The 15756-nt window shown below is 42.1% G+C and overlaps 1 protein-coding gene across 1 annotated transcript in view; it reads left to right on the forward strand.

Moving 5' to 3' along the window:
• Positions 1 to 4063: 4063 nt before the first annotated feature.
• LSG1 (large 60S subunit nuclear export GTPase 1) overlaps positions 4064 to 15756 on the forward strand; it is a 30523-nt gene continuing 18830 nt past the window's right edge. The window contains exons 1-5 of the mRNA XM_046658076.1: positions 4064 to 4202; positions 5793 to 5919; positions 10691 to 10811; positions 10993 to 11079; positions 11601 to 11687. Of these exons, the coding sequence (XP_046514032.1) occupies positions 4104 to 4202; positions 5793 to 5919; positions 10691 to 10811; positions 10993 to 11079; positions 11601 to 11687 (521 nt within the window). The 5' untranslated portion in view covers positions 4064 to 4103. The remainder of the gene's footprint in view (positions 4203 to 5792; positions 5920 to 10690; positions 10812 to 10992; positions 11080 to 11600; positions 11688 to 15756) is intronic.

Genomic DNA, 15756 nt, shown 5'->3' on the forward strand with positions numbered 1-15756 from the left:
CATGTACCCCGGGAGTCCCCTCTCTTGAGGCCAGTCTCATCTCCTTCTCCTTTTCCTCATCCCCTCACCATCCAGGTTGACCTGTAACACTTATTAATGTAGTTATTAGAGTGATTTAAGGGAAGGGGTCACATTCAGAGATAAAAAGTAAGGTCTAACTTGAGAGGTGGTGTAGTTCAAGGCCCCACCACTGACTTGAGCGATTTACACTTGGATGAGTTCCTCTGACAGGCTGATCACCACTAAAATGTAAGCTCATGGGGGCAGGGAGTTCATCCAATGCCGACCCCCCAGAGCCTAGTGATGAATGAGTAAAAATGAATGAATGAGAGAAACCTGGTGCTTTCCACCTGCAGATTTTAGAGTTGGTGATTTTTAATTCTACTTCTAGCCTCCTTTGTTTTACTTTGCTTAACTTTATTGGGTTTCAATCTCTACCTCCGAAAGTTCAGAAAAATAACAGTGCCCTTTCTCACTCGACTGTCGTGAGGAAAAAGATAATTGCAAAGTCGTTGGGAATAGAAGCCCCGAGATATTCCACATATAACTACAGGAGTTGGGAAAAAATTCATAGGTTCAAATATAGTGTCCACAGGATCTGTAGCCTGTATCACCAAAGCAAGAGATCTTTTACACTTTTCATTGCACTCACAATGACTTGCACAAGCAGGCAATCACTGTTTGACTGAAGTGACTCAAATTAATCATTTATAACAACCACAAATGAAAGGCGGCTGAATTGTTGAAACTGACTCATGTGTAAGAATCCACCCGTTTTCGACAGGGATACATTGAGAATCGCAGATAATCGAAGGGAGTTTCCCTACTGATTCACTGACTTTGCAGAGACTGCCAGGCTTCTATTTCCACAACCCTCAGCCTTGTGCAAACTGCTTCAGCGTCCTTGTGGAAAAAAGTATTGTAGAGAAGGGGAGAGCGGCAGGGGCGGGGCTGCAAGTTTGCCTGGGAACAATTTTTCTGCCACTGACACATCTTTGGCCAAGCGGTGAAAAGAAAAAACAGAAACCCACCCACTCTCCCCTCTCCCTCCCCAGAAAGATGTGGTGCCCAGAGGCACAAGAGGGTGGAGTTTGAGAGCTGAAAGCTACTCCAAGGTTTGTTCCTGGGTGTGGGTTTCAGGGCTTGTAACTACATTTGTTTAGCCACAGTAAATCAAGTATTACACAACATCATGAATGAGAAACACTCTCTGTGTTGCTATCTGGAAGCTGGATATGAATCAAAATCAATGCAGCCTCCTCCAGGGGTCAGCTGTTCAGAGAATCCTGGCTCAAACAGAAGGGCTCTGCTGTGTGGGGAATCAGGAGGATCTGACCAGTCTTCTAGACACAAGCCTAGGGGATGAGCATTTCCACTGTCTTCACAGAGTGATGAGAGGAGTTTGGCTGGATTGTGTTGTTCCCTGAAGTGTGTGGGTGAAACAGTTGAAGGCAGGGACCTGGGCTGATTCATCTTTGCAACCCCCTCACTGGGGCAGCGGCCAGCACCTTGCTCCACCCTTCACACCACCATCATCCCTCCCCTCTCAATCTCACTTTGTTTCTCTGAATCTGGATCCCGTGATCTTGTGTCATCAGCATCCTCAATTCCCTTCCTCCTCACCTTTCTCAATGAACTAGCTCATTATCCCTCAACATGGATCAATTATACATCTGGATTCTCATCTGCATCCTTGGGTTGCTGGGGGAAAACATTTGTTGATCTGTGAAAATTGGTACTCCACAAACCACTAGGCAATGACCTTGCAGCATTATCTCATTTGCTACCTCTGCAGGACAAGAATTATTATCCCCATTAACCAGATGAGAAAACTGAGGTTCAGTTAGTTCTTTTTCAATGGTAGATTTGAGGAACATTTTGTGGGAAATATTAGAATTATTTAAGCCTTACTTATTTGTCAGCTAAGAATAGTTACTGCTATTTTAACCTTACAAAGTCAGTGTCTTTTTTTGTTTTTTTGTTTTTGTTTTTGTAGGAAGATTAGCCCTGAGCTAACTACTACCAATCCTCCTCTTTTTGCTGAGGAAGACTGGCCCTGAGCTAACATCCATGCCCATCTTCCTCTACTTTATACGTGGGATGCCTACCACAGCATGCCTTTTGCTAAGCGGCGCCATGTCTGCACCCGGGATCCGAACCAGTGAACCCCGGGCCGCCGAGAAGCGGAACATGTGAACTTAACCGTTGAGCCACCTGTCAGTGTCTTTTTGACTCCTCACCAGTCTTGACTAAATTATCACTTTATTTGGTGAACAGTTTTTGGAGCCCATGAGAAGAATGACGATAGAAACTCAAAGTGTTTGCTTTCTCTAAATCTCTGGAAGTGACAAAATCCGGAAAAGGAAATGAGGGTGAAGTTCCAATTTCCAGATTGAGCTCCAGGAATGAGAAGGCAGGTTTCTATGTATCATCTACGGTTGTTTTTGTCATTAGAATGTAAAATCCATTTAATCTTACTTTATGAGTTAGTTTTATCTTTAACCACTCAGCTCCAAGAGATACCAGGAACTGTCTGCTTATTCTCTCCCATGAGTCTTCTCCATATCTTATTTCTGGAAATTATGTTCAAGTTTTTTAAAGATATACGGTTTCTAAGTTGGGAAATGGGAGAAACCATTCCTTCACCGATCTCTGAGCACTGCCTTCCCAAAGCCTCGCTGACTACTACACGGCTTCTCAGCAACCCCTTGGGTGTTTCCCAAAGTTGACTCCAGTTCAGTAAGAGTCAGCAGTGAGGCATGGCACACAGTGGGCTTGGCAGGGAATCCAGAGATGAGTGGGTGATATGGTGCCAGCTCTGCACGCCCCTAACTTGCTGTGACTGGACTTTTAGCCAGTCCACTTCAGTGCCTTCATCTGCACCAGAAGTAAGTAGATCTCTCTTGCTACTCAAAGTGTGGCCCATGAACCAGACCATCAGCATCAGCATCACCTGGAAGCTTGTTAGACATACAGAGTCCAGAGCCTCCCTCCAGACCTTATTAATCAGAATCAGCATGTTAATGAGCTTCCCAGAGGATTTATATGCATATTAAAGTCTGAGAAGCACCGGGTTCTGAAATACCCGCTAACAACCCTCATTTTCCCCATTCCCCAGGAGCATATAGGATAGTTGGTAAGGCTTGGGTTTGACTCCTGACACCACACATAGTCCATCTATGACTTGGGCAAACTTCTTCCTCTCTGAGCATAAGGTCAAGGTGGTTCTCCCAGTTAATGCAATTTCGGTAAAAGGCCCAGCGCCCATGCAACTCTAATTTGTCTTTTTATATTCCTATTATACAGAAATTAACATAAAATGAGGAACAAAAGCTCAGGCTACAAAGAGTGGAGCCGGCTCACTGTCTTCACTTTATTTTAACTATTAGAAAATTTTAATACAATTCTAAGTGGAACTTTTAAACTTAAAAAAAAATTATTTGAAATAAAGCATTTAATTCAGATCCTGTTGGCTTTCCTTGCAACCTTGGAAGAATAATGGAAGCATTATTCATCCTTTCATTCCAAACTTCCATCCAGGCGGGGACTTCTCTCCCCAGTTCGCAGCTCGGAAAGACTAAGTTAACCAAAAGGTACTTAGTTGCTGGGCTTGGACAGATGCGACGCCACATCTTGAGACACCAGAGGAAAACCAACGCCAAGAAGCAACGCCACCTCGCGCCAGCCACATCCTTCACCCGAGACTCCGCCTCCTCGTGACGAAAACAGCAAGGAGGCGGGGTTAGTACCGCCAATGTGAAAGGCCATGTTTTTCGAGTCTCCTAGTTCCTCGCCGGACGCCAAAGACCGAAGCACAAATCTGGAAGGTACCATTCGTTTGATTCCAGCACTCTATCCAAGTTTGAGATATTCGTAGAGATATCTATAGAAAATTAAGTTTATAGACCATTTTTACATTTATATTCTATAATATTGGCAAGTGCGGGATATATAAAGGGCAATTTGGAGTAAGTTATTTCGTTTTCCCTTCAACTCGGGCCTTCACTACTTGGGCTCGCTCCTACGTCACTTCCGGGATCGCGCTCTTGGGGACCGGAAAACGCGAGCTCGGCAGAGAAGGTTCGTGTGGCGGCGGTGTGCTGATGGGCCGGAGGAGAGCGCCGGGGGCTGGGTCCCTCGGCCGGGCGCTTATCCGCCATCAGACTCAGCGGAGCCGTAACCAGCGTTACGCTGACTCCTGGGTGAGACAGACCGTGTCATCTTTCTCAGGCTTTCTGTCTAGTTATGAGAATATGAATGTCAGGAAGCCGAGGGTCAAAGATCCTGGAAATTTTCCAGAGGAAGCGACGCAGAAGAAGGGTTTTGAAGGATGAGTATAAGGTTCTGCCAGGACGATAAGTAGGCAGAGGACACAGAGGCGGAAGCTTGAAAGGAGGGATAGTGCGATGATGAGACTGGAGTGAGGTCTTGAAGGGTCTTGGTCTTTGTCATATAAGCCATGGGAGCTTGGGAAATTTCTGAGCAGCAAAGACCAAAAACTACTCTTTTTGTATTAATTTGTTCAAAGAATTGACCTTTCCAGAGGAGCGAGTTGCTACCAGAAATACGAAATAACTTAAAGCCCTGCTTCGCCCCTGTTATTGCCTGATGGTTTCACTCAAAGATGAACGCTTCATCTCCAAAGTGTGGCTGGCCAGCGTAATGTTTCCCTAGGGCCTAGGACGGTCATCGTTTTCGGATCCTGGACACGTGGATGGAGTAGTTTGACTTGTGTTTGTGATGTTTGACATTCATGGCCCCCAGGGATTTGAGACTCACTAAGTTCTCAGTAAGAACCTGTGCTGAAGTCAGGGGTGTCCCTGATGCTAACTCAGCATGTGCCACTACCGCACCACCTGATTTCCGTTCATATAACATGCAGAGTAAACAGCATACAGGGCTCATCGCTATTCATCAGGTCAAAGTTACTCTGGACATTAGACTTTGTTAGATGATCATTTTAATTACGTAATCATTAGATGACAATTTTAATTGATTTTTCAAGCAGCTTGTTACTAATATAGCTTTTAGGAAGTGGTGGGAAGATTGAATGTGAATTCTAAAGAGAACTGGCGTCTAATCTTTACTCTGACTTTTTTTCTGGGTCTATGGCCCTGGGCAGACCACCTAACCTTTTAACCTTAAGTTTCTCCATTTTTTTATACCTGTACTGAGCAAGTAGTTAGGGTGGTGTGTATCAAACGCTGGGGTGTGTCTGGAACTTAGCTAAGTATGCTGCAACTAGCGGTTTTTTAACCTAACAGAATAAAATTCAAAATGTCAGTCTGTTACATGTAATAAGATAACTTTGTTTCAGGACTCTTTTGTTTATACTGCATGGTACAAAGTTGTCTCACTATTTGTATCCCAGCATTTGGGTCACTGTATAAAATAGATTTCACACTGTGGGTCTCCATCAAAATATTTTGACCACCAGTGGCTGCCAGGACAGAGTCTGGGTTCACATTCTATATCTACTACTTATTAGCTGCAATGACATATAGGCAAGTTATTTTATCTATGTAAGCCTTTCTCCTCATCAGTAAAGTAGAGAGACAATAAAATTTACTTCAAAAAATTTTGAACATTAAACGAAATAATGAATGGAAAGTGCCTATTATGAGGTAAGAAAGTGCTCATTTAAATGTCAACTGTTATTAGTATTGAGTCTAATGGGGCTGACAGCACCCTCAAGAACACAGAATAGTTAGTTCCTTGGGAGTTTAGAGTTTGTTTGGATGTCGAGCAGAAGGGAACAGCTGTATTATTATTACCCTGTGTTTTCTTCATAGTTGCATACAAGTGAACTCAGTGATGGCTACGATTGGGGTCGTCTTAATCTTCAGTCGGTGACTGAGCAGAGCTCCCTTGATGACTTCCTTGCAACTGCAGAACTCGCAGGAACAGAGTTTGTAGCTGGTGAGTTGTTTGTTGCAGAGTGCACGTGACACTGGTCACATTTCCGTCTTTGCAGACTAGCTGCAAATAAGTCTACATGGAAGTGTTTTGCGGACCCTGCTAAACTCGTAAATGAGCTCTTTAACTCAAAGGCAGATATCCCAGAAGCAGTGTGGGAAGGTCCAGTTGAACGCAAGATGTGAGGTACAGAATGTGCCACAGTTTTAAAATTCAGCTCTAATAAGCTCTTTAGATTATACATCATTATATCACGTTCAGGAAAGTCAATCTCTCATAGAAAAAAGACCAATCAACGTTATGGTGGACAATACCAGCATTTCCAGAAAATGTTTTCTGATACCATTGTTAGAAGCAAAATCCTGGGCCTGCTGCTTTTACTTAGGCAATTTGAATTAGATCTTAAAGGACTTGTCAACACATTATGGTGAATTCTTCCGAATTTTTCCATGCATGTAATTTGTTTTAGTCACTGCTCTCCCTTGTTTTTTTTTGTGTCTTCTAAGCACTTAGAAAAGTACCTGGCACAGAAATAGCATTATAAACTATTATTTCTCTGTTTTATTATCGTAAACGTTATTCTGTTGTTTAGCAAATTCACTTATTTGTTCAAAATGCTTTTATTGAGCTCCAGCTACTCTCAGGCATTGTACTGCCTACTAAGAGTGCAGTGTTGACAAAGACAAATTTTGTTTCTGCAAAATTTTGTTTTAGGTGCCATGAAAGAAGTCTGTAGCAGACAATGGGATCGTAAAAGATGGAGTTAGTATTTGTTTTGTCTGAAGGAAGACTTGGGCTGGTCAGAGAAATCTTTACCCTGGGGCTGAGTCTCAAAAGATGAGTAGATGTTAGAAGGACAGTCAAGATGACAGGCAGGCAGAGGACTTAAGCTAAGATATCAGCAGCAACCTACATTGTTCAGAAAATGGTTAGAAGTTTGTCCTCCCTGGTGCTTAAAGTACACAGGGGCAGGTTGTGATGAGCGAATCTAGGGAGGTGGGTAAAGGTCAGATCCGGCAAGAATAGGGGCTTTAAAGGAGTCTAGAGGGGTTTAAGCAAGGATAAAAGGTGATTTCAGGTTTCATTCTTTGAACGATCACTGATGGATTCTGAGGATGACAGACCAGTTAGGAGACTTAAGTCCAGCAAGAGAAGTGGCCAGAATTGAAATAGTAATAGTAGAAGAATGGGGAAAAGAATGAGAGTGGGATTGTGAGGGAGCCAGAATAAACCCGACTTTGTGGAGGGGTGAAGTAAGTGAAGAGCGAGGAGTGGTAGAGCCACAGTTGGAGGCAAGGGGAAAAGGGGGTGGAAGGTAAGGAAGTTGACTTAATGGGGATGTTGTATTCTTTTAAGATGTTTTGCTGTGGCAGGGAAAGAGAGGGGTGTGTGTGTGTGTGTGAAAGATCAAGGTTACTATTAGCATGTGCACAGGTTCTGGGGTGAGAGCCAGTAGAGAAGGAGAAGTCGAAAATACAACATTTGGTTTAGTTGTATCTATTAGAAATTTAAAGTATATGTCCTACAACCCAGCATTTCCAATTTCCAGTATCTACCCGAGAGCACTGGTTCTCAAATTTTAGTATCAGAATTACCTGGAAAACTTGTTACACAGACTCCTGGGCCCCTCTGAAGATTCAGTAAGTGTGGGTTGAGCCTGAGAAGTTACATTTCTAACAAGTTCCCAGAAGATGCTGTATCTTAACAATGAACACTTGGAAACAACCTAAATGTTCACTAGGTAGGCAAATGGCTGAATGAGCTGTGGTATAGACGTGCTATGAAATGCTGTTGTAACCACTGGTCCTCTAGAACCAGTTCAACGGACGCCGTCTTAACAGAGTAACTAAGAGTGGTTTTTCAGGAACTGAGAAACAACCCCTCACCCAGTTTAGGCCGGTTGAGACCACCAACCCATCAACTGGGCCTGTGCAGATGCCTTGTAAGTGACCTTTTTGACATCAAGGGGCTGAAAACTCAACCCTGAGATCATATTAACGCTGCCATTTTTTGAACACGCATCCTATGAAGAGCCGTTAAGCTTGACCACACTTGCGCATATCGTCAATTACGTTACTTCTCTCTACCTCCAATCATCTATCTCCAGACTTCAGACCACTCTGTCTTTCATCTCATAAATTTTGCCCCAAGCTCTGGATTGGGAAGACAGATCTGAGAGCTCATGTCTCCTGTCTCCTTGCAGATGGGTCTCACAATAAAGCTTTTTTTTTTTCCTTAAAAGCTGATGCTGTAACACTCAGGTCTTTATGCGTATCAGGCAAGAGAACCTCAGTTTTGTGCGGTAACACCATGTGGCAGTTAAAAAGAATGAGGTAAATTTCAGGCTACTAATGTGAAGGATCTCCAAGACCAATTATCAAGTGAAAAGACCACGTTGCAGAATAGTGTATATAGTGTGGTACCACTTGCATTAAAAAAATAATCTGACCAATCCATATATGTATGTTTATATTAGGAAAAAACTTGGAAGGCCACGCATTTAATCAGTAACCTCAAGGGAGAGATCTGGGATTGCAGGAGTGGGGAGAAGTTTGGAGGTTGGTCAAAGAGAATGTTTAGCTGGCTATATTGTTGAATTTTTTACAAGGAGAGCCTATGTATTGTGTAATTGTGTAATTAAAAGTTAATTTTTAAAAACATGAAAGAAAATAGAGATTAATAAGGAAATGGAACATAGTTTGAGTCTGGAAGGAGATGGGAATAGAATGGGATCAAAAGCAGAGTTGAGATTAGCTTTATAGAAAAGAAGGAACACAGCTTCCTCTGAGGCTGAAAGAAGGAAGCTGAAGGTGGACGCACACATTGAGAAATGTGTAGATGAGAAGCTGAGAGGGTGCATATCTAATAGCTTCAGTTTTTCTCTTGTTAAGGTAGAAGATCATCTGAAAGGAAGTGGGTGGAGGAGGCCTTGGGAGCTTAAGGAGAGTAGTTATAGTTTAAGGAATGGGAGAAATAAAACCAAGAACATAGCAGGATTTTCTTCCTTCTGTGGGAAGTCCTAAGAACTTAGCTAATGTTGAGCCCACACATTTGTAGTGACAGTTTGATGTTCTGATATAATGAGAAATATATATTTAGTTTTCTTTCTGGGTTCCTGACATGAAAATTTCTAAGACCTTTGGAGTCTCTGGAGTGGTGAGTCTTTTGTATGCTAATGAGATAATTGGTGCTTGAGGACTCCTAGATAGCTTCAGGATGGGGATTGGTGTCTAGGCAGACCCAGGCATAATTAAAGGATTGGACCTGTTAGCTCAACTCTGGGGAGGGAAGAGGGCTGGAGATTGAGTTAAAGCCTCCATAAAAACCCATTCAGAGATTTGGTATCTAAAGTGGGGCAGTTTTCTGGGACTGAGCCCTAAAACCTGTAGTATCTGACATTAACTCTTGATGGTTAGTGTCAGAATAGAATTGAATTTTAGGACACCCAGTTGGTGTCCAGAGAGTTGGAGAACTGGTTGTTGGTGTGGGAAAACACACATTTGGTGTCAGAAGTGTTGATAGTAACAACAGTTCAGAGCCAGGTGGCTGCATTATTGTGTGATTACTTGCAGCAGCACTCATAGCATTGCTACTGAAATGAGAATGGGAGTGGATAGTTGGTTTTCTCTAAGGTTGGAGATTTGGGAGTGGGTACAGTGGAGTGAAGAATTTGATGATGTTCATTCAGAGAGTGGTTGAATGGATGTATCATATTGTTTTAGCAAATAGGGAAAAAAATGAAGCTACGAGTTGGATGATGGACTAGGAGAAGAGGAAAGAATCAAGGGGCTAGAGGTGTTTGCAGAGGTTGGACAAAGCAAAGTGGGATTGTTGGGTGGGAAATCATTGGAAGGAGGAATTCATGTGAAAAAGTTGTCAGACATGGGGCTAGAAGATGTCTGTTTTGACTGTTGGTTGAGGATGGCGTGAATGAGAATGGTGGTTGGGGTCACTGTTCTGGGTTACTGGACTGTGCAGACCACGGTAGTAGATGGTATCAGTGGTCTGACGAGGATAACGGACCTCCATCTTTGCTTAATGATCAGGAGGAACGTTGGTGAAGATGTCCTGTTGTCTTTGAATAGGACCTTCCCTTAGCATTTCGGTAAGAAGCTCAGCTGACTTCTCAGGTGCTTATCTCGGTGGAGTCACCTCCCCATGGAGATGAGGTGGCTGTGTGTGGTGAAATAGAGAGGCCTAGAGGTCTCTGTAGTTTGTACACAGACTTAGCATTTCTTTATTTCCTTGAATTCCTTTAAATAATAATTCCTTTGAATAAATGAATTCTTATACAACATTCATTATGGGCATGCATCATAAATATATAAATTATAGTAATATAATAGTTCACCAATTCTAACTGGAGTCTCTTTGCTGAATCTTTGCTTCCCCCTGCCCCACTCCTCTTGTCTTAGAATTATTCTCTGTATGTAAATGAGGAGATTGGTTATCCTGAATCTTTACAATCTCTTCCTGCTCTTACTGTTTCTGTTTCCATGAAGTGCATTCAGCACACGGAGTTTTATAAACTCAGTACTTGAAAAAATGGTTGGCCTTTTGAAAGCTTTAGTAAAGGTTTTTTCTTTCTTTCATTCCCTTTTTTTAGCATAAAACTTCATTTGAAAATTATAATTTGTCCAAGGCTAATGACATCTAAATCAGGATAGCTTAAATGCCGTTTTAGGTGCTCAAATTTGTGGTTTTCCAAGTAATGGCCCACATTCACTATCTATATTGCCACTTGAGTAACAGCACTTTTCTTTTCTCTAAACAGAGAAGCTTAATATTAAGTTTGTGCATCCTGAGGCCAGAACTGGACTGCTGTCTTTTGAGGAGAGCCAGAGAATTAAGAAACTCCATGAAAAAAACAAACAGTTCTTGTGTATACCAAGGAGGTGAGTTGAACAAGAATGTAGGACATTACAAGGCACGAGAAGGCCACTGAGTGCAAAATTTTTAATTTAATGTTCCCTTTGTTTCTGCTTCCTTTTCTCAGCTGCCATTATTAAATCCAGATCCCCTTTTTTATTTTGGTAACTCATGTGGAATTTTTTTTGTCTTCTGTGATTGTTTTAGACCAAAGTGGAACAAAAACACTAGCCCAGAAGAACTCAAACAGGCAGAGAAAGATAACTTCCTAGAATGGAGACGTCAGCTTGTCTGGTGAGTGTTAGACCATGTGAAGATTGGCCTTGAAATTCTGAGTCAGACATTTTGGTGTGCTTGCATTGCTGTTTGCATTTTGGAGGCTCGATTCTTTTAAAAAGGATGTGTAGATTTCTTCTTATGAGCACAAATAGCATTGCTGGGTGCACATACATCCTTGCACAAAGATGGTGAGTTGGTTACTCTGCTCCATTGCTGGCTGTCTCTCCTTTTCGTACTCTTCTCTAGCCATTAGTCACCCTGGAGTTGATCGCTGCTCTCTTGAGCATTCTTCCAGAAGGAGAGGTATGGGAGAAATGTCATTTTGTGTGATAGATAAACTTCCAGGGCTTTAATAGCTTAAGTATAAAATTTAAATTTGATTTTCATATTGACTCAGCAGAAAGTATATACAAATAATTTGACAGTTAATAATTGTGTATTTATTTTTTAATGCAATGAATTTGAGAATCAGTTATACTACTTGAAACCTTCTGTTATAATCTGGCAAAGATATAAACTTTTCATTCTAAAGCCAGGCTAGAAGAGGAACAAAAGCTGATATTGACTCCATTTGAAAGAAATTTGGATTTTTGGCGCCAGCTCTGGAGGGTGATTGAGAGAAGGTAAGTTACCATTTTCTTTTGGTGTCATGAAGACATTGTACTAGTGTTATATTAGATTTGGGTGTCAATATATGCTCCTCAGCCCAGGGACGAGGTATAGAGGGGAGGCACACAGGGATTAAGCTGTGCAAAAGGCTATTGAAAATTATCATAAAAACTGAAAGTATGATAATGTACTTCTTCTAAATATAGGTGTTTTTTGTTATTAGATTGATAAGCATGTGAGAAGGATGAACACTTTCTGTAAGATGAGTTCTACACTTATAGTTATTTCAACAAATTTATGTTGAATTCCGACTGGTAATATGGAAAATATGGGTGTGAAAAGGGGTAGGTATCTGCCTGCAAAGAGCAAACATGGGGGGAGGCCAACCAAAGTGCCAGGCACCAGGAGCACATGGATGAATGAAATGCAATCCTTGCACTCAACATGACTCAGTACCTACTAAAATACAAAGATAATGTGATTCCTGCTGTGTTACAGATAGAAAGGCAGTGGGCCGAGTCATTGCAGTGGATAAAGATTGGGGGAAATCAAGGGGTGATTTATTTTGTTTTGTGTTTTGCTGAGGAAGATTAGCCCTGAGCTAACATCTGTGCCAGTCTTCTTCCACTTTATATGTGGGTCACCACCACAGCATGACTAAGAGTGGTGTAGGTCCTTGCCTGGGATCCAAACCCGAGGATCCAGGCCGCCAAAGCAGAGTGCACTGAACTTAGCTGCTACACCATGGGGCTGGCCCCAAGGGGTGATTTGTTTAAATTGGGCTTTAATTCTCTGAGAATTATTTTTAATAAGTTGAGAATGGGAGATTTTCAGTCTTTTCCTTGTCCTAATTGTTAGAAGTTAATAAATCAACTTTCTCCAGTCTCACCTCTTTGGTATAGTTAAAAGGTTTTTGTTTTCCTCAAAGAGTGTGAATTATTTTCAAGGATTTCATAAATAAATCTTATATTTGAAGTGATGCTTTTTAACTGGAACCTTCAGGCTCTTTTTTTTTTTTTTAATCCATGAAATATACCCAGTAAGAACGTTAGGAAATAGGGTACTTTAATTGGGATTCTCAGAAAAGGATACAGTCATCCGTGGGGATACATTTTGAGAAATGAGTCGTTAGTTGATTTCGTCATTGTGTGAACATCACAGAGTGTACTTACACAAACCTACATGGTGTAGCCTAATACACGCCTAGGCTGTATGGTACTGATCTCAGGGGACCACTGTTGTATGTGCCGTCCGTTGTTGACCGAGATGTTATTATGCGGCACGTGACTGTGTTAGCACATTTAGCATTGTGACTTGGATTAAACTTGTAAAAGTCACTTACATTTCTTTTTAGCGTGGTGAAAATGTTCTGGAATTACGTAGTCGTAATGATTGCACAACTTTGTGAATATACTAAAACCACTGAGTTGTGTACTTTCAAAAAGGGTGAATTTTATGATGTGTGAATTATATCTGTTTTTTGAGAAGTCACTTCCTTCCCTCCCCCATCCTGCTCCCTTGGGGACAGAGAGCGCTATTGGGCTGGGATGTGGGGAGGTCAGGATAGCAAGGCAAGTCTCTAAGTCTGAAAAAGTAGAAGCTTGCTGCTCTGGGCAGACCCCTTTGAAGGGGCTTGAGAAGACCCACTGTGATTCTCTGGGAACTTCTGTGGAGCAGAGTGACCTGATCTCTCCTTTGGTGCGTCATTAGCAGGTGAGGGTGTGTACTCCAAAGAAAAATGGTAACAAGCTCTAAAATATCAAAACCTTGACCTTGAGGGAATGCCCCCATCTGCACGCTCTCTTTCCTTTGTGTTCCTTTTTTTTCTATTTATTCTGGTTTCTGACTCTTAGGTAGGAGGCCTTCCTCAGATGTCAGTGATGTTTGTTGTCTGTTCATATTTAAAAACGAAGCATTACAAGGCCAACTGACAGGACTACCTGTTTAGGTGAAGTTTGCCACCTGGTGAACTTCACGATCAGGTGACTGAGCAGGGATCAATTTTATTTTGTTGGAATAATCCAAGATGTTACTATCTATCGGCGTTCTCCGTAGGGCCAGCCAGTTTCATAAAGAGAATGAGGCTAACGGCAGTGGTATAATGCCAGGGCGTTGGGCATTTTCACCATTTGATATGTAGACTCGTGTTTAATCCCCTTTTTCTCAGCGTGGCGTTTCTTTCCCGCCTTCTCCTGTGTTTGACGTCCCAGTTTTGAAGCCTCTCAGGTTCATTTTCTCCGTAATAAACCCTGGCCTTCTGCCATTGAGAGAGGAGATTGAAGGGGTGTAGTTGTCTGGCTGAATGAACAGGGGAGCAGACCTCAGAGCTCCCTAGTCAGACTGGTTTTAGTCCCATACCTCATTCTTGCCTTGAGAGTGGATCTGACGCTCCTGATCCTGAGCGTTCTTGTGGTTCTGGGACATGAACAGGTTTGCTTCTTGGTTAGTTTGACATTTCTTAGTGCTGTTCTTTCTTCCTCTTTGTCCTAATGAGTTTCAGCCTTTACTTCAGTTTTTGTAGGTTTTGAGAAGGAGCAGAGGTAACCGTATGTGCTCATTCTTCCACGTTTAACAGGGAGGCCCTTTACATGCTTTTTGTGCTCCTAAGCAAGCCACTGGTTTCCCCAGAGTGAGCCTGTACTTGTTGAAACTTCTCGCTTCACTGGATTTATAATACAGCTCTGTTATTTTTCTTATGTGATATTTCTCTTTTTATAGGAGAGAACATGTTTCTAACTCAAGGAGTCTGATTTATATCACATGGAAGTGGATCTGAATTACATGGAAATATTACCAATAAAGTGACTGCTGCCACATCTTTTAACAGGACATGTTTTTTGATGTGTTTTGTACAGCAGATGTCTCCTGTTTGGTAACAGGCTAAGCCATCTGCCTCTTTAATTTCAAGTTATCAGGAAAGATTTGATGTATAACATGTCATTGAAATGCAGGAAACTGCTGAGGCACTCAGGGCAGAACACTGTATTCCTGTAAGATAAGGCGCTTCCATTGTTGCGTAAGCCCTTCCTGGTACATAGCTGGCACTTTGCTCTGCATCCTAATTCAGCACACAAAGCAAGCTGTCTAAAATTTGTCTTCTTTTCTTAGTGGTTTCTAAGCTGATTATTCTTCCTTCATGTTTGATAGGTAGACATAATGTTTGTGGACCTTGTAATTTTAGTTTATCAGGCTTTATCCTTTTCTTTGCAATCATTCTTGCATTTACTGTTAAATCCTCACAGTTTGAAAGTGGTAGATATCACCTTAAAGAAGAAATACTGGGACCCACTTAATTAGAGAACTTAAAAACAATTCCTCATAAATTAGCAAGTCTATGAGTTCCTTTGAATCACAAGATTGTGCTGGAAATTTAACTATCCTGAAAGAAAATCCACTTTGACTGTGAAAGCCTGCCCTAAGTGGTAACCTTGAGTTGTTACTTCCTTGGTGTTCAGCGTTGCCTGAGTTACCTCGGAACAGGCTAACCAGGTATGGACACGGGGGAGACCGCTGTGAGGTGCTGGTGCGTCTGCTCCTTATTCCCGTTCGGTGGCAGTCACAGCCGGCCCTTAGAGTGTCCTCCCAGCCACAGAGGCTGAAGGAAGGGAGCATCCTCCCAGAGACGTGAAGTACTTACTGCTGCAGTGCTGGGCTGCTGTAGTCCTCACTACATTTGTGAGAGATTTGAGGGGCTTGCTCTCAGCTGCAGGAAGTTTTCTCATTGTGACGTCTTCTTGTAGTTGGACTCATTCCTGATTCAGCGTGGCAACTTATGTTGGTATTTTGCTGTTTTGTATTTTTGCCATTTGAATGCATTCTTGGAACTGGTAGATGATCATTTGCTAGATGTGTACTTTCTCTTGTCAGCCCTGGGTTTAAGTAAGATACAGGCTTCGATAGTGGCAGCTGTCAGCAAGTGATTTATTAGTTTACTTTTGAGGCCTTAACACAACTGTAGATTAGGTACTGCATGAGCAACAGACCTCACCTTGGATTGAAGTATTTGGAATACTCTTTTTATCTTGCCAGGAGAGTTTACTGGAAGATACCATTACAGTTTTAGCAGTGAAACATCATCAGAGC

Source organism: Equus quagga, chromosome 4 (genome assembly GCF_021613505.1).
Source record: "Equus quagga isolate Etosha38 chromosome 4, UCLA_HA_Equagga_1.0, whole genome shotgun sequence".
Lineage (NCBI taxonomy): Eukaryota > Metazoa > Chordata > Mammalia > Perissodactyla > Equidae > Equus > Equus quagga.